General features: G+C 40.9%; 1 protein-coding gene across 1 annotated transcript in view; it reads right to left on the bottom strand.

Annotated features, from left to right (window-relative positions):
• The window catches only part of col27a1a (collagen, type XXVII, alpha 1a), a 69,558-nt gene that overhangs the window by 10,888 nt on the left and 39,043 nt on the right, over positions 1-19,627 (bottom strand). Inside the window, exons 13-32 of the mRNA XM_056404076.1 lie at positions 18,295-18,348; positions 16,474-16,518; positions 14,311-14,364; positions 14,036-14,080; positions 12,748-12,801; positions 12,283-12,336; positions 11,522-11,575; positions 11,382-11,435; positions 10,781-10,834; positions 10,588-10,632; positions 8,671-8,724; positions 8,513-8,557; positions 8,347-8,400; positions 8,195-8,248; positions 6,711-6,764; positions 5,943-5,996; positions 2,340-2,393; positions 1,996-2,040; positions 1,343-1,387; positions 960-1,013 (exon numbers count right to left, since the gene is read on the bottom strand). Coding sequence (XP_056260051.1) covers positions 960-1,013; positions 1,343-1,387; positions 1,996-2,040; positions 2,340-2,393; positions 5,943-5,996; positions 6,711-6,764; positions 8,195-8,248; positions 8,347-8,400; positions 8,513-8,557; positions 8,671-8,724; positions 10,588-10,632; positions 10,781-10,834; positions 11,382-11,435; positions 11,522-11,575; positions 12,283-12,336; positions 12,748-12,801; positions 14,036-14,080; positions 14,311-14,364; positions 16,474-16,518; positions 18,295-18,348 — 1,026 coding nt within the window. The remainder of the gene's footprint in view (positions 1-959; positions 1,014-1,342; positions 1,388-1,995; positions 2,041-2,339; positions 2,394-5,942; positions 5,997-6,710; positions 6,765-8,194; positions 8,249-8,346; positions 8,401-8,512; positions 8,558-8,670; positions 8,725-10,587; positions 10,633-10,780; positions 10,835-11,381; positions 11,436-11,521; positions 11,576-12,282; positions 12,337-12,747; positions 12,802-14,035; positions 14,081-14,310; positions 14,365-16,473; positions 16,519-18,294; positions 18,349-19,627) is intronic.

The raw sequence follows: 19,627 nt of genomic DNA, 5'->3' as shown, positions 1-19,627 counted from the left end.
AAAACTGTGCAGCTGAAAACACACACTTTATAGCTTGTAGTGAACATGACCATGCACTTGTATATTGCCCATTAAAATAGTAATTACACCACTGCAAACCAAAATGCATTTGAATTTCAGTATTTCACATATTTGCTTTTACTATTGTTGGAGTAAACAGTCTGCTGTCTGAAGTACAATACATCAGATATTAGGCCAGAGATCCATGTTTTATTTTCTAGGAAACAGGAGGATATTAGCTGATGATTCATTTTGAACAAAGAAAACAAAAAGGGAATGGGTGCATGTTCTAATGTGTGAGCTAATTCTCCATGAATGAAAGACACATTTTCTGTCCCTCTATTCCGGATCTGCCTCTCTCATTGCTTGCAACCACAAGAAGGACAGCAAATCTTTTACAGTAAAGGTTTGATCCATTATGGCAATAATAACATTTATTTTCCCTGCAAGTTCGGCAATTTTGCGCTTCTGTAAATAAGGTGCTTCTTCTTCAAAAATCAATCCCCCTGCATGCTTGCAGTGCATTCTCCTGCCACTTCAGAACAGATGTGCGAAGGATGAGACAATTGTCTGGCTTCATCGGAGGAAACATTTAATACAGACGAATATATTTTTAATAAGCACTAAAATATGTCTCATAAACTACTTCCTGGCTATGATATTTTGGAGGGCTCGGCAGAGAGAATCAGGATGTTGTTTGTTGCCAAAGAGATTCTAATAAAACTAGTGAGTATGGCTATGAAGAAGGGAAAGGAAAAGTTTGATGATGGAAGGTAAGTGAGTGGGAGAATACGGCTAAATATTTAACCTCAAGTGAGAACAGAATGAGAGAGGGAGGGGGAAAGAGAGTGAGGCAACTGAGGATATTAAGATAGATAAGGGGAATTGTAAAGATGCTGAGAAGATGAAAGAACAGGAGAAAAAGATAAGAAAGGATGGAGATGGATGGAGGATCATACCGGCTCGCCCGCTATTCCCTTGTCCCCTGGAGGTCCTGAGGGCCCTTGAATACCCTGGAGACAGAAGTCAGTGAGTTCAGAATCTCACATTCACACAACACTGCATACATGAGTGTTGAAGTTTTACATTTTTCACCATGAGCAGGACACAGCTAATAATAGAGTATGGATTGTTTACAAAAGCACCTCTAAAATAATAGAGATATGCAGGACTGATGACAGACACATGTGAGGCCTTAGCAGATGCCAATATGCGCTAACAATCGTACAGTCTGTATATAAAGTATACCGTATGCAGAATATAATGCTTGGTTCTTTTGGGGTCCATAAGTGCGTCTAGGTCTCGTCAGTAGTATACAATTTTAATGTATGAGTGAACTCACAGGAAAACCTTTAGGCCCAGTTTCCCCTTCCTGTCCCATCTTCCCCTGCAGGGAAACAAGAAAAAGAAGGATATTTAAAAGAGGATAAATGAGATCAGGACTCATCAGCCTTAGAGCCTGTACTTGACAAAGACAAAGCATTTACATAGAACCAGATTTACTGAGACTTTCATGCCTATTTTCAGACATATTCTGCATATAAGGACATGATACAATATCTGATTATTGAACAACACGAAAGAAGGAGAAGGCAAAGGTTGTACGGACAATAAACCTATAAACTTAGAAATAGACTCCTACCACATTAGATTTACAAACCTTTCTATGAACAAAGAGTAGTAACATTTTCAGTGATGGTGAAAGTCAAATCATTTTCATGAGTGGAATTTAATTGCAGGCTGAGTAAATCAAATCAAATCTCACCATTGAGCTGTGCACTCCACTTTCATGTATGTAAATCTGGCAGAAACCTCCCAAGGACATTTCTCTCCCCCAAAGTAATGTGTTGTTTCTAACTTTGGGCCTCAACTTTTCTGGTATCATGTAGTCCTTCTAAATCATGCGGATGCTTTGCCTCTCCAGAGGAACATAAGCACCACAAAAATATGAGAGAGGACGGAGTGGAAAAGTAGAAAACTACCCCAGTGCTTTACCTGTGGTCCAGGGAAACCTATTTTTCCTGGAGGACCATCAAGACCCTGTGGAGAAAAGGAAGGATGAGAAATAGCCATGTGATGAGACATGTCAGTTTACTGTATGTTTCCTGCCTCCTGAGTGGGTGTGTGTGGATGTGCAGCGTGCTGTTTTTGGTGCGCAAGATCCATTTTCCCTATTAAGAATCTATTATGTATGCAGCAGGAAATATTTTTACGCTATTTTATGCCATTTTATGGTCATTACTCTTGTGTCTGCAAAGTTTGACTTTGTGAATGTATCTGGTTTTATATATCAACAAGGAAATTCCAATGAATGTGCAAAATCAAGTCAGATTTCTTACCTTCTTGCCCTCTAACCCCATCTCTCCTGTTGGACCGTCAGGCCCTATCGCTCCCTGAAACACAAGACAGTTGTCACTTCACCAACAGAGGTCACTGTAACACAGCCAGACATCCACAACATACTGTAAATAAACATCTCTGTGTATTATGACACCAACAGTACCAACATGTCAGAGGCAATATGAGGGTTACTCTGGCTGTCCACTACACTTTCCAGGGTAAATAAGGAAGTATGTTATGTATAAGTGTGTGTAAAAGTGAATGTGTGTATGTGCTCACAGAGAGGCATTGTAGAAATAACTATAGGTCTCCCCTTGTCACACATGGCAGAGGAAGCTACTGGACTATGACTTTCATTGTCTTAATATTAGAATCAGGGCACAAAGTCTGGGTGCACACAGATACATACTGTTCACACTTAAACACACACACTGTCAGAACAGTCTGACTGTTTAGATTACATGGGTGCAACTGTCAAACATAATCAATCTAAAGTGCTTAAAGACCTGCTAGTCCAGTGAGCAGTGATAATAAATGGGAGCCAGGCAGTGGACCAATGCAATCCATCTGCTGTGCACCTGCACCCGGACAAGTTTCTCATCTATACTGTGAAAGATGCTAACTCTCTGACACTGACAAAACTCCTCAGTCTGTCTTAGCTAACAGTGATTATAAATAACAAGTAGTTAACAAGTAGTGATTTCTCTCATTAATTATTTTAAAGGAAAAAGAAAATATAACATGACAGAGCCACACAGGAAGCCTTGTTGTAAGCATGATTGATGACTGGGCACAGTGGGAGTTTGGCCCGTGGAGAACGCCGCTAGCTGAGGTGCTATAAGCCTATTATACATAGAGCTGGATGAGCAGCGCTCATTAACATTCCTGTCTGGGGTACCTGCTACCCACTGGTTACGTTTACATAGCCTGATTAGCCCATGTGTAGGGAAAATATTTCACCCCATCAGGCCACGGAAAAACACTCAAATATCATGCTTCAAAGTGAATTAATTACACTGAGCTACATTAATTTGTAACATAACAGACTGACCCTTTTTTTTAAACAAAGACAGGAAAGGCAAACCAGGAGCACGAATTCAAAACAATCAGAAACATCTATTTAAAGCAGCTCAACAATAACCACCAACTACAAAGAGGGAGGAATGATGAGATTAATATGCTCTTCAGTATGGAAAACATTAGCTGAGGATTTGCAGGTCAGACGTCATGAGGAATTATTATTTACAAAGCATGATTAGTCAGTCTGAAGATTCCTCATGGCTGACATCCACAAGTTTGAGTCCACAACTTAAAATATTCTTTATACATGCAAATAAAACACAGATACTGAAAAACAGAGAAAACAGTGTTACTAGCTTTCTGATGCCAGCATACAGTTTTATCTCGTCTCAATTCCACAATATTTCCATGTTAGAAAACAGTCTGGTGCCATGTTTCCGAGAGGGAAGCCAGTTGTTACATTTCTTTGCCCTGTGCCTCGAGCCAAGTCGCTAACATCTAAAAGACATATGGTGTTAAAATCTGTGTAAAAGTTGTGTACAGTCTCATTTCACTGTAAGATGTGTTTTTCAGGCAGACCAAAGACATGTAGAGTTAAAATCACACAATCTTCGCTCAGAAAAATGCTCTCATAATTTTCTTTTATCAAAAGAGATGTCCAATTTCCTGTCTTAACCTAGACTTCATGTCTTTATCTTTATCTAACAACAGCCAATTGTGTGTGTTTAGGAAGTTGGGTGAATGTGTGTTTGTATTTGGACTCATTTATGTCAATGAGAGAATCACCTCTGTATCTACTGTCTTGCTTTTCTCAGATTTCTAAGCTTGGACTACCCAACAAAAACCATGAAGCAGCAGACAGATTTACTGGCAGTGGAAACTGCTGACATTAGTATTAATTGAAAACACAGCCTGAGACATGAGAGTGTGTCCAGGCCAACCACAGCGAGGACCATCTCCCATGGATGCCTCCGATAAAGAAGCTTGATGCTAATTTATCCCATTTTCCAGCTGGCTCCATGTACCATAGCGATAAAAGACATCTTTTAAAAAGCTTTGAAAAAGGTCGGCAACTTGGTCCGCACTCCACAAGAAAGCAAATCAAGGACACAGCGAATTACACTGCCAGCAACATCGCTTTTACTGCGTCATGCATCATTGACATAGTTACAGCCATCATCATCAACGTCATCATTCATTATTGTCATTAGTTATTGCCTCTAAATTTTATTTGAATCCGCTTTAATCCCTCTCTGAACTCTGAATTCAAGAATTTATTTGCTGCATGTCGTTCCAGAGTCTGAACTTTAAGAACAGCATTACTTATCTGGTTTAAAATTTCTGTTGGTGCTATTTAGCCAGCTGGAATTCCAGCTGTTATCCCCTTGTTTTCATCTTCCACAAAGTACATATATATGATCTCGCTTTTATATCTTAGATGTTTATTAGCATCTATACCAACAGTATATTCATTTTCTGACCGTTTCTTGTTCTGGACTTCTTTCCCACAGCAAACTGTTTTAACAGGAAAAGACTGGGTGTAACTAATAACTGATTACACCAATCACTTTAGGTGCCAGAAAGCCACCTACATGGAATGCAGCCATAATTAATGTCATTAGTTATACCTGTGATTGGAAACTCAAGGTTTAAGGTATTAAGGCCTATTAATCATCATGTCATCTATCATATTAGTACTGAACATAGTGATGTACAGTATAGATGCAGTCTTTTGCAGTAATGCTGATGTGAAACACCTTTCCACTGCTGACTCAGAAGTTTCCTACTGTGATGTGAAGAAAAATGAAACATTCCACTGTTTTCTAATTGTCTTTTCAAAGGTTTTGGGGAAAAATATGTATTTCCATAGCTCATTCCATCCAGGTTACAGGTCTAATAAAAACTGCTATTGTGTTTTTTGTGAATGATGTTTTATGAGTTTGGAGCTCTCTGCAAACCCAGAATAATTGAAGATTTTGAAGAAAAAAAAAGCTGACACAAGCCTTTGTTATTCCACCCACAAATCCTGTTTCCCCAGTTCACTAAATTTAACTCCACTGCAGCTTCTAGAATAGCCACAAAAGCCAGGTCACATTTTCCACCACAAATGTCACACAGTTGGATTGACGATGGGTCTTTCCTATAAGTAGTAGTTATTGTTCCATTTATAAAGAATAAAGCTGTTTGCTTTACATGACTGGAGCTCTTCCAGCAGTTATAATGAGCACTGACTTCTGAAAAGGATGAAACAGACTCATTCTTTGAGTCTGAACCCGGGAACGTGTTATGCAAGCTCCCATGTCCATTAAACACACATGACATCAGTTCAGAGGCAGTTCCATATCACTTCATTATGTTCATCCACTCTAGTTTTTCCAACGGCTCAACAACTGCAGTAGCACATGGCTCCTATAAACACACTTCGGAGCACACACAAAAAAACGAACAGTGATGTGTATTTGCACTCTTTTACCAAGTTCATCATCTGCTCTCAAGGCTGGGAACTATGATACATAACCGACTGCAGAACACCAGTCAACACCTAAGCTGCAAAAACGGCAGGTGTGAAAATTCAAACTTACCCGCAAGCCTTTGGGTCCTCTGGTACCGGCTGGCCCAGTCGCTCCAGGGGGGCCCTGACGAACAAAAGAAAATGGGGGATAAAGAGGATAAGAGAGGGGGGAAAAGGGAAAAGAGGAGAGGTAAAACAAGGGTTTACACTGACAGAGCACAGAGCCCCCTGGCTGTTGACCCTGGGGGGGTGGGGGGGGCAGCCTGACCTTGGGAGCACACTATGGGGTTTGTTGTTAGATCTGTCACTCACACCAATTAAAGGGCCTGCTCTGGAATCCTGTCCTGCTGCACCCCAGAGCCCCATATTTATGTTTGTTTTGGTGGCTCAGTGGCCCCCACCTTCAACCAATGGCAAGGACACAGCAAGGGGAAATGAGGGGGGTGGCAGGGGCAGCGTCTAATTGGTTATAGGTGTTGGGCTTTTGACTGACAGGAGGGTAATGCAGGTTCAGCAGGAGGTTGCCAGCTCTCATAATGCTCAGAGAAAGCTTGGCTGCAGACGGTGCATACTGCTTTCATGTGCTCAAAAGGGGACACTGACTACCACCACCATCATACACGTTTTACTCAAAGTCGCTGATCACAGCTGGGAAAATTCAATTTCTTTTGTAGCCTTGTAGATTGTAGATTATATAATCAATTTCCTCTCACAGCTAAACTTGCTACTCACATAAAACCTGGATGGAGTCCCTGTTTTGAAGACCATACAGCTCATCGATTATACAGCATCACCTGCAACTGTGATTGAGTGAAAATAAGAATGAATGGGGACTTACTGGTCTTCCTGGTGGTCCTGTAGGCCCGGTCTCCCCTGGTGTCCCTGGGTGACCCTATTATATGTACACACACACAAACACACACACAGGACATAGATTACAACTGACACAAAACAGGGTGTTACACAAATGACTAACTCCAATGCACAATGAGTAAGGCTCGGGGAAGAATAATGACATTAAGTATTTTCATTATCAGTGGAGTCCCCTTTTTATAAAGTTTCCAAATGTGACTTTATTGTAGAGGCATTAAAGACAAAATGTAAATGCTGGATTCTACACATGTACAAGTTTGAACTAGTTTGATATAATAAACTCGAAGTATAAACATACAGTACATCTGCAGAAATGCTCTGTGCACTGGAAGGCACATTTAAAGTTACAATAAGAGACAATGGGGAGAAGAGAAAAACAGACGGCCTGAGGAGATGATTTTATATCAGAAAACATACTGGGTTTTTTCTACTTTATTGGACATCATGTTTTTTTGGACGGGCCATTTGTAAAAGCCCTAACTATATCACAGGGAGTATTTTCAGTCAGACGACTCAGATCAGCTGGGTGCAATAAAATCTAACCAATATACAAAACTATAGAACAGTAGGCAGCTCTGATCTCATGCATCCACAGGAACAGATCATAAATGCCTGCAGTATGAGCTCTCCGTTAGCTATAGACGTCTGCTGGTCAGTTCCCTTCACTTTGTATGATGCAGTCTTTTCCAGAGGGTCTGTTTCTGTTTTGCAGCTGAGAGAACAGGCTAACAGTGAACTTCCTTATAAGTGTGTGAGTGTGTGTGTGTGTGTGTGTGTGGTTAAGTCCTCAGAGAAATCCAGCGGGCTGTCAGCCAGCAGGAAACTTCTCTCTGTATCAGCAAGAATGATGACTAAATTCTTATCCACTGCAGCCAGTCATATATATGAGACAGGCCATATCAGATAAAGTCTCTACGTCAAACAGAGCCACTTGCTCTGTTTGAAAGAGTAGGGTAAGTATGTGACAGGGGTGTCTTATGAAACTCAAGACCAATATGGACGGATGACTGAAAGTGGAACATCTTCTTTCCTCCTCTCTTCATACCTTCAGTAGCATAAGAGGTCAGCGCCTACTGTGGTCATTAAATTCTGTCCAGGAGGTAAATCATTGTAAGTGATCCATTTAAACTGTTTCATCCTTTGTTTAAACCAGTGATGACTTTTTCCAGCTAAAGGCCTCCTGCCAAACCACTGCTTAGAAACATGGCCATAAGTCATCCCCTTTTCTGATGTGCCTCTTTTCCCTTTTGGCATATTTTTGCAGCACTGACATAATACCTCACATCACTATATTCCCATGGGAATAAGACACACAGTTTAGTTTAAGATGGCCATTTTTTAAGATTTCCTTAATGTCACCGCACCCAGAATCTCATTTTTTATCATTCTCAAATTGTATTCTTCATCAAATTGAAATCCCTGAGCGTCGTCTTTTTCACTATATCTTACCGTTGATCCCTTTTCTCCAGGTGGTCCGGGAAGGCCCATCTCCCCTCGATCCCCCTAACAATACATACACAGCATTCAGTCTTCAAAGTCACCTTGTGAGAACCTGTAATGTCTCAAAAATGGATTTACAAGAATGGAACAACGATTTATACCTTCTCTCCTGCCAGCCCTTCCTCTCCCACAGGTCCGATGAAACCCACCAAGCCCTGAAGTACAGAGACTCAATGTTGGATGGAGGAGTGGGTAGATATTTGCATACACGGTTTGGAAAAAGTGCAATTATTCCATACAGGAAGAGGCAATGTCAGAATTTCTTACTCTTTCTCCCATGGAGCCAACTTTTCCTGTGACACCAGGCTCCCCCTACAAAGAGGAATATATTACTGGTCATTTGTTTACAAAAATTTATTCAATTTTTCTTCTATTTTTGGCAGAAAAAGGGAAAAAAATCATGTGAGAGTATTTTGTTTATTCACCTTAACTCCCTCTGGCCCAACCTTCCCAGGAAATCCTTTTCTGCCCATTCTACCCTGAAACAGTACATAAGCACAGGATGATGAATAGTGGATAACAGACATTCACTTGCCAGTTAATGCATCATTAACATTCATCCCCAATTCTCAGTGACTATAAAGGATCGGTTTCCTATGAAATGACAGTTTGAAGAAAGAGCTGAGAAGTACTCTGCAGCTGTTGCAGCTTACTCTACATGTCGCTGAAATATGTAATGGCGTGCACAGGTAATGCTGACAGTACATTTTGGCAGGCTGTGAAAGTGTACGATTGTAATGTTCCCCCTTGCACAGACAGTAATTCCCGGGGTTAAGAGGGGGGCTAAGAGCATTTTTACCAGCAGTAACTCTAGGTCAGAAATGTCGAAGCCAAACTCCTAAAGAGTGAGTGACTCAACAGTTCCAGAGTTTTACCCCAGGAAGTTTGGCAGTTTTCGTAGTACACAGTAGAGGCTAACACTGTATTTCACTCAGAAGCACACAGTAAAAGCAGATTTTTGTAGTAACATGAGAATTAATATGAGCTGTCTAGGATTTGTGACTTCTTATCACCTGATTTAGATTTATGCCGGCGACTGACCACATTAACCGAGGCAAGAAAGAAACACCATGAGAAAGGGATGAAGAGCAGTTGAAAAAGGTGTGGGAGATGGTGAGAAAGGAAGAGTGAAGTAAAGAGCGGTTGCCATTCTGAGCAGAGCAGCGAAAAAGCTAAAAGACAGCTGGGAGGTGGATGAGGTGGAGGAGTAGGCGGACCTGTGGCACCTGGCCAGAGATCAATCACAGCTCCTGAAGGAGTCATACACCACTTCCCCTCAGATGGAGGAGAGAGGGGTCGGAGAACGAGTGGGTGGGAGAATGAGTGGGTGAAAGAAAGTTCAGGATGACTGGGAGTAGAAAGAAGTAAAAGATAAAGTGATGAAGAAAAACAGGTAGCATCTGGTATTGAGAAAAAAATTATCATCAATAAAGAGTATGAGAAATAAAGTCAACAACTCTTCCACTTCTGCAGTAGGTCATTCACATCCTCTGCGCTTTATTGCAGCTGCAAATCTTACCACCTATAAACATGGTGACGGCAGTTATCACCCCCTGGTGGCCAAGAGCAGGGATTGCATGCAGCCCTTTGTTGTGAGAGGACAATCATCCAGAGACAGGCTATAACAACCTCTTCAATACATAAAACTATACACATCTACAGCTTCTCTCCGATGCAAACCAATAAAAATATATAATGATGACCTACTTTATTACCTTAAATAAATTTCACATTAACTCTCACTGTGGTACAACAAACTTTGGGATGGATAATTAAAGCTAAGCACTTAAATTATAATATATACTGTACAAGTGGCTGTGACTTAAAGAAAGTAACAAATGGTTTAGACTATAGCCATGTATTGACCACATTACTCATCCAATGCCTTCCCGTTTAAGAGCAACAACAATAGGCTTTCACTGCAGACTAGGCAACGGTGTTAACTACTGAGAGGGCTGTGAATTAGTACGTTTTACTGTCAGGCATGCATATGGATTTAACTTCACACTGCAGTTGTGTTTCTATAGATTTCTATCTCTTTGAAGACGAGGTTACCACAGATGTAAGGATGAATGAAACCACAACAATGCACATGATGGATGGTTTGATTGTTTTGCATGGGATACAGTTCAAACAAACATGAAAACTTGGCCACACAGACTCAATGTTTCTCCATGACTACACACATATGCATGATACTCTTTCATATGTTCTAATGGTGTGAGGCCAACAAGCAGGAGTTAAGAGGACCCTCTGGGCTGTGCTGCCTAAGTTAGAATTAACAGCGATCCTTGTTATCTTCCACCAGCCAGGCACCGCCAGGTGTTTGTCTAATAACTCACCTCGAGTCCTGTTGGGCCTGGTGGTCCGATCGGGCCTTCATCTCCCTGGAAACACATGACATTGATCTTAGCATGAATTATGTTTGGGGACATGAAGCGGCCCTCAGCAAAGAGAAGGCTTGTGCCATAAAACTTTTAATGCCTTTTGGCGCTTTATGGTCGTTCTGATGTGGGCAGTGTCTGACAGTCTTACCTCCAAGCCAGGCACCCCTCGAGGCCCCGGTAAACCTCTGGCCCCTGGCTTTCCCTGGATAGGAAAAAAGCAGTCAAATGAATGCTAATGTGTAAAGGTAACTAGTATTATTTACACATGTTTTTACACTCATGTTTTTAGCCATGGTAGTGGCATGGCTTGTCTGGGGAAAGCAATGTTGGACAGTTGGATCACCACTTTGGTCCAGACTGAAAAACCTGAACAAGTATTGGAAGGATTATCTCAAAATTTTGTGCCAACATTCATGGTTCCCAGAGGATGAATCTTTGGTGATTCTCTGACATTTCACCTAGCACCATTAGCAGGTCAAATTTCTAATTTGTTCTACACTCATAACATTCCCATCAATCTCAGCTGTACTTGTGCTAATTAGCAAATGTTGGCATGCTAAGACATTAAACTGAGATAGTGAACATGGTGAACATTATACCTGCTAAATATCAGCATGTTATCAGTGTCATTGTGGCTAAGTAAAGCCTCATAGAAAAGGTGACGGGGCTGTAGACTCTTGTTCTGGCTAATGTTTTGAAACATTAGCCAGGTGATAGTCTACATAGCCAGGATGACAGTTTTTACTCACCTTTGGTCCTTCAAGGCCGTTCTCTCCTGGTGGTCCCATGTCACCAGGGAAACCCTGTCATGATAAATAAACAACTGATTTCTATTGTCTGTCCGAAATCCAGCTGCGCACATTCAATCTAACAATGTGTAAATACAAACCTCAGGGCCTGGAGGTCCGGGTGCACCATCAGGGCCTCTCTCTCCTAGCTTGCCCTGTAACAAAGACAAATGAAAACATGAGAAATAGATGGATATCTTGCAAAATACACTGATTTACTTTCATGTCGACAGTTAGATGATAAGATCAATACCATCCACAATTCTGTCCATTCAATGTAAGGCTATAGCCAATAGCCAGTTAGCTTAGCCTAGCACAAAGACTGGAAGTAGTGGAAGACAACTAGCCTAACTCCATCCAAAGGTAACAACCCACCTACAAGGACCTCTAAAGTTCACTAATCAGGAAACTGCATCGTATTTGTTTAATCAGTACAAAGGAGAAACTGTGGTTTTATAGTGTTTATAGTGGTTATGTCCTATTTCTTGAATAGGAGCAGTGAATTTCCTGGGTTTCTAATAGTTGCCTGGCAACCTCGGGGTGACAATAAAACTTAGTAAATCAATTTGAATTAAACAAACTAGATACAACAGGCTGGAAGATGGATTTTGTCATCTTCAGAGAGAGCCAGGCTAGTTGTTTCCCCCATTTCCAGTCTTTATGCTAAGCTAAACTTACTGGCTGCTGGTTGTCTCATATTGAATGCACAGATATGCGAGTGTTGTCAATCTTCTGATCTTGCTCTTGGGAAGAATACAAATAAGCACATTTCCATGTCAACCTATTCCATTAGATGAAAAGCACAGAAGGTTAAGTCTAAGATCATTTTAATGGATTCCTGGTCATTAAATCCAGAACTAACCTGAGGTCCTGGTTTCCCACGAATGCCTGGTAACCCTGGAGCCCCCTGGATGCCCTGTCCAATACAAACACAACACATAAAAACTGAGACTATTCAGAAGCAAAAAACAGAACTGTGATTTCTTTTCTAGAGCAGCAGACATTAGACATGCATGACTCTGCTCAGTATTTCTGTTATCTCCTGGGACCACTCTGTTCTATGATGCTAAAAGGATTAGATTTTGCTTACACACACAGACAAATGAGGAGGGTTTACATAAGAATTTCCATAAGCTGGACAGCACACATCTGGCTAAGTAATTTTGCAAAGACACAGTTCTGCAACAAAGGCTGCGTGTCTCTGGATGTGTGTGTGTGTGTGTGTGTGTGTGTGTGTGTTGGAGACAGCGTGCAGGGCGGGGGCTGATGTGGGAAAAGATATGTGAGCTTTTATAAAGTGTACAAATGTATTGCAGTGGTGATTTACCTTGTCTCCTTTGTACCCGATCTCTCCTTGCTCTCCAGGAATCCCAACGTCACCCTGACGGAGAGAGGAGGAGACGAACACATGTAGGAAGATGGATGAGGTACGGACAGAAAGAAAGAGAAATGAACAACATTAGGGGGAATGGTAATTTTCCACTTGGTCAATCACATTCAACTTTTTCAACAGACAATACTAATCACTGGTCTGTACATTATGAACATTAACACAATGAATCCAGTTCACTGCATTAGCCAACTTCTTCCTGTGGAGTCAGTCTGTCTTAATAAGCCAGTTCAACAGGTTAATTATGCCAGATTTAGCTTTGGTCAGATCAGCCTCTACACAAATGGAAAGCAACAAGTGCATAATTTTGGTGTATGTTTAACATATCACTAAGATCTTTTCTGTCATTTGCAGATCTGAAGAAGCTCATTTAGGCTTTCATCTCCTTCAGGCTGGATTATTGCACTATTCTTTTTTTTAGCAGGAGAAATATCTGCCAACTAGATGATAGATGAGACTTATGAGTCTCTTCACTTCTTGAGATACTGTTGCAGTGCCCTTCAAGCAGTTCCCATAACTCTTAACTCATTGCTTTGTTAAGGTTGGAAGTTGGGACTCCCCATGCTTGAGGGTCTCAGATGCACAAAAACAGTGATCCTACTTTAAATCCTTTGGTAAAACACGTTTGATCTTATCAATGTTTGATTATCTTTCTCTTCCAATAGAGCTACAATTTGCAAAATAGTTCACAAAAGTGCTGCATACTTAAAGTTTATTGTTCAAAGGCTTAGCTCTGCATGTTGGGAAATTTGCTTACTCACTTTCTTGCTGAGCGGTAGATGAATAGATCAATACCGCCCTCATGTCTAAACAGTAAATATGTAGCTGGAGCCAGCAGCTTTGCTTAGCATTAGGACTGGAAACAGCTAGTCAAGCCAGGTTGGCTGTTTCCCCATTTCCAGTCTTTATGATAAATTTATTCAACCAACTGACTGAAAATGAAAGCTGGTGTAGATTCCTTTGCCATATCATACAATGGATTTCATGAAAATGATACAGGAAGGACTCATATTGGTGGAGAGAAGAGGAACCTGCCAAAACCCATGCTTTATACAAGTAGTAACAATCATCAGAGGTTTGTATTGGTGTGGCTGAAGGTGGGACCTAATGAAAGCATGCTCTATGTCTAAAGGTAGGACAGAGGTGGCTACAGTGGGGTGCAAAGGAGTACATATCCATCACATGCTGCTCAAAACCAGGCCAATAACAGGAATATTCAGATCACCTTATCACCTTTCAGTCCTGGTTCTCCTTGATTTCCAGGCACCCCCTGGAACAAGCACCAACAGATGGGTTAGTAAACAACCCCCCAAAACCTGATCTGATTTTGATGCAGAGCAGTTACTTCTGAATATCATTAACCAGCAACTTGTCCAAACTGCTTATTTTGCATTCTCTTGTTTTATATCACACATAAAATAACTTAAGGCAGTCCAAACAAGACAATGCAAGATGAGAGGGTGAAGGAAACAGTTTCCATCTGTGTGCATGTGAAATTACCTTCAGTCCATTAGGCCCTGGAAGGCCCATCTCTCCCACAGGTCCCATATCACCCTGAAGCAAGAAGAGGGGACAAATAAAAAAGAGTATTCATTTTTAGTGATATCATATGCATAAAGTACTGATAAACACATGGCTGAGAGCCCTGACTTTCAACAAACAAACATTTTATCAAAAGCAAACACACACACGCACACATGCACACACACACATTGAGTACACTTCAGTTCACACTGGCATCTATCACTGTAAAGAATAAGTGTCATTGTCTTGCTTCAAGATTATCCATACAGCTGTCAGACTGCAAAACAATGGATGATAATATATGGCCCACTTTGGGAGATAAGAAATATATTTAGCAGTTTGAAGCCAAAATTGTACTATAGCAAATAAATGCTTGAAGTAACATCACTGGAAAGGGAACCAGCACATTCTTCACTGCTCAGAGCAGAAGAGAGACAGAACAAGATTGTAGTCATAACGGCAAGATATAACTATATTTGTATTAAGTACCACCTATGCAGGGTGATGAAAGACTTGATTGGACCAACTTCTTTCATGTCAGTGTGTGAATGAGAGACTGTACTGTGGCTATGTTCATGAAATTGCTTGTGAAACGTGTTCGTCTCCACAGAGAGGCATCACAGGCTGCTGGTAGTTATTTTCATTCTCTGCCGCTCTGCATTTTCTGCTTACAAAGACCTACAGGGTGGCCTTGGCTCAGTGCATTAAATATTTGTCTCTCTTTGAATACTGTAGTATCTGCATGTGTGACAGAGGATGTTATCGTAGTAGGCTATACACTGCAAAAATTACCCTCACAACAAAAAGCCACTTAATTTGGTATTGAGAGTTGAGAGGTTGAAAGTTTCTTCTTCAGATGGGAAAATCTTATGCCTTAAAGTTTTTAAAGTTTTATTCAGGATTATATTGGAGTCATTGTTCTCTAAGACCTCTGCAGACCTCTAGAGGGCCCACTGATACTTAACTGTCTCAGTCAACCACATATTTCCTGCGCACTTGTCCAAAACGCAGAAATGCATGAAGAAACACAATATATTGTGCTTTATAATGTTAATTGAATTCACATTTGTGGATTTGCTATCCATGCTTGCAACAAGGTCAATTCCTGGCCAGTACGACAACTGTTTCAACCTCCATCATTTCAAAGCAGACAAGTGGAAGATGGTCTGTGCAATGAGCAAGGGGTGGAAAGAAATGAAGAAAGACAGAGAGAAATTACAAAATAAAAAAGTGGTATTGCTATTCTGAGGACTATTTCCTTTGTCCTCTGAGTTGTTTCTAAGCCAGAGCAGTTGTCTACATGTTAACACTTCTCCAACATTGGACTGTCTTCACTCAGAGTTGAGGTCTGCAGTGCTCAACTAAGGGTGCTTGTATATTTATATCTTTGAAGTGCAGCTCAGTGCTGCTGGTGTGTACAGTACATTATACTGTCAGGTCAGATGGATGCAGAAGACACGGAGCTCCGAGCAGAGCTGTAATCAGAGAGTCCTCCAATTACAGGCCTACTACCACCACCGGTGGCCTAGAATAGACCGGGAGGAGCGGCAGCGATGGGTGAAGACAGGACACGACAAGAGAAACCAGGGCGACATTATAATCAGACACAATTATGTGGCTGTCGGGGCTGGGCAGGCGTAGAGGGCAAGGTGATAGGTGGGCAGGGAGGAAGGGGTTCCTGTTCAAAAATAGTTAATAAGAGACAGATTGAGGAGGAAAACAGGATGCCTGGTTAAGGGCTGTGTGATTGATCAAACAGTGGATCACTGCCTTGTTTGTCAGCAGAGGAAATGAGAGGGATAAACTGCATAATTCAGGCTTTAGAGTGAAAAAATAACTATCTCTTCCATCTTGGATTTTAAAACCCATCCAGTTTAACAATTTTAAATATGAGCACAGTGGTAAAAAAAAAAAAACCTACAGAGAGTGGTTAGTTTTCCACTAAAGTGGCTGGCAGTGTAAATGATGATGAGAGCTAATTGAGAGTCTTTTTTCAATTAAGAAGGCATATTCTGTTTCATTTCAAGACAGACACTCTTTACAGTTATGTATTTATGGAATAAGTGTCTGGGAAAATAAAATGTTTAAACTGGAGAGAGCACGCAGACTACACATTTAAACACACAAAGTACTACTCACAATAAGTCCAGGAACTCCGTTTGGACCAGGGGCTCCCATGTCACCCTAGTCAGAAAGGAGGAGAGAGAGTAAGTGAGATGAAGGGAGAGGGAGAAGGAGCAAGTTTCTGGGGTTATTGGCTCTTTTTTAAACAAACATGCTCAGAAGAGTGGCTCAGTGTTCATCGCAGCTTATGAGAGGGGGCTGTGTGCACGTGTGTGTGTGTGTGTGTGTGTGTGTGTGTGTGTGTGTATGAGCTAAAGCTGGGGGGGGGGGGTGAGCCCATCGCCCCGTAGTGGCTTTTTCAAATCTGCAGGTTCGTTCTCCCTCAAAAAATGAGAGATAGATCGAATTTTCTACAAACATTCATGGACCCCAGAGGATGTTTCCTAATGACTTTGGCGATCCCCTGACTGAGTAACAACAGAAGGTAAAAGTTTTAACTTTTCCTGTGAAATATATCAGCATCAACCAGAGGAACTGATGCAAACATTCATGGTTTCAAGATGATGCATCCTAGTGTCTCCTGACTTTTCATCAAGCACCATCATCACCTGCAAAACGAATGACGACGCCAACGTCAGCTATACTTTGTTTGGCGTGCCAATATGCTAAATTAAGATAGTGAACAACCACTGCTTCACTGAGCCGCCAGCATGGCTGAAGACTCTTTCCTGCTTTTTTAAGAAAAACAACACAGTGACAGTGGAGCCTCCTCCCTCTCAGACACCTTTCCCTAGTGTGATCTAATGTTTTGCAGGAGAAGTAAAAAGCAACAGATTTTGTTTTCTCAAATGTAGAAAGAACAAAGAGTGGCTCATGTGGGGTAAAAATATGTAGAGTATATCATCTTGGATTTCAGAATACCATTCCGGAGATTATTCAAAATCTATGCTAAGATCTGATGTGTGTGATGCATAATTCACTCTCTGGAAGATGAGGTCTTACGCTGAGGAAAAATAAAGCAGGGGGACTAAGAAAGGATTCATTAGGGGTTTAGTAGCCTGCAGTGTTTTTTTTCAGACATGAATGTGCTTTATGGTTATTATGTATTTGTGAGTCTGTTAAAGAGGATCTTGATGATGTGTTTATGTTTTTATTTTACAGCTTTCCACTCTGTCTGATGAAGTGCTACATTTGTAGGAATGGCAGTGAATATCTCAAAACAGTGAAAATGCTGAGATCAAATAATCTGATGTCTTCCATATGGACAGAAACATGGGACGGACAGTGTTTGCTGACCTGTTGTTTCTGAATGAGGAGTTATTACTCAAAACGACATCCTATTACATCATTTACTATTCTTGGATATCACCTTGTGTGTGTGTATGTGAGTGTTGGTGGTCAGTTTACAGTAGTAAATGGAAAAGGCTGCATTTGGAAGCCAAACCAGCTAACTGCCCTGTCCCTCTTAATAGGCCTTCTGCAGGTTTTGAAAACGAGTGCCAAGTAAAATTATCTAAAACAGAGGAAGGGATGGGATGAAATGAAATACAGCAATAAAACCCGTCCAGAGCAAAAAAAAAAAAGAAAAGAAAACTAACTTCAAATAAAACAGAAAAACAGAGGCAAACTGCTGGGCTGTCAGATGATTTACCCACCAGCACTGCCAAAATGTCACAGTACTAAAACACCAGGGGAGTGAGTGTGTGTTTGTTTGTGTGTGTGTGTGTGTGTGTGTGTGTTTGTGTGTGTGTGTGTGTGTGTGTGTGTGAGTGAAACCACAGCTCTCAGTTTGTGTGCGTATATGTGGTCTGGATGCGTGTTTGTGTGTATGAGCATATGGATCGGTTGTGTATTTAGGTGTATGACTATGTGTGAGTAACAGGGTGTGTGACATACTGGCTCTCCATCTGGTCCAGGTGGTCCTCTCTCCCCAAAGTCCCCTGGAAACCCCTGAGGACAGAGAGAGGAGCTTTTATGTTCGGATGCACACAAACAGCCACAATCAAACTCAAAAAGCCAATAAATTTAAAGTTTCCTGTTGCTTTAAGTAAGTATTATTTGCTGTATTAAACCCGAATGCTACAATAATATTTTATCACCCTTTAAGTAGATGGAGCAACATTAATATTCATTTGGAGTTGTGTTTGTGACCACCTTACGAATGTAAGTCCAATATTAACACCCTTTTTGGTCTTCACTAACTCTAAGGGATCTATATGGGTCTTTAGCTGCTAGTTGCTAACTGTCTGTCTGGTGCTGAGCAGCTAGAGTACAGTGGGTTTTTAAAGAGCTTTTTAGCTGAAAACAGCTGCCTGACAATTCTATAAGAGGAATTAGACTGAACCAAAACAATAAAATTACGGCCTGAAATAAAAAAGAGCTATAAGATGCTGTTAAGCTGAAAGGAACTACATATTTGGTTGATCATTTTCTGTGGGTTCATCAATACGAATGACTCCTAGCACATAAAAGTAGTTATGTGATGAACTGTGTTATAGCTGCTTTAATTTAGGCTACAGCAAACATAGTAAAATGCAATGCTAAATTTACCCTTGAAAAAACTGCCACAATAATAAAAAAAACATCACATTCCTCAGTAACAGAATGAAATGAAACTCATTTTAAAATATGACCAAAAAAAGGAGGGTGTGTTCGTGCTCCATGAGTGTCACTAATGCAAACGTAGAGTAAATCATTATGTCTTTAAACAAGGAGTCAAATTTACAGAGCACATTTTCTCACATATCGCTGTTAAAAAGAAACAGGGTGCTGCTATGGTAATAGCAGAGCAATTACAACAATTTCATTGACTCAAATATAACGTTAAACATAGTGTAATCTGAAATATGTACAAAAATAAGTGCATAATGGTGTCATTACAAGCATTAAATCTATCAGCTGTAGGGTGTGGACAGCCAACTGTTCTACTTAGGGTTAGTACACATTTTTAAGTGCAACAAGTAAGACCAGCAGCCAAGCAATTATTCTGTCCATTTAGCAGTAAACGGGATGCTAATCTGAGCTATGCTAACAGCTGGTGGTGCTGCAAAGAGAAACCACATCTGCAGAAAGCACGAGGACCAATGCACTTTAAACCGAGAAACACTCATAATGTCTAGGTTCTGCTACTCTGGCCTCCACACATTGTTTCAGAATGCTAATTACTGAGATACCTCCTGAAAATGTCAGTTATTTTAGTAAGAGTTGAGATGTTAGATATACAGCATGT

The sequence above is a fragment of the Seriola aureovittata genome, chromosome 18 (assembly GCF_021018895.1).
Source record: "Seriola aureovittata isolate HTS-2021-v1 ecotype China chromosome 18, ASM2101889v1, whole genome shotgun sequence".
Classification (NCBI taxonomy): Eukaryota; Metazoa; Chordata; class Actinopteri; order Carangiformes; family Carangidae; genus Seriola; species Seriola aureovittata.
This window is presented reverse-complemented; position numbering and strand designations above follow the sequence as displayed.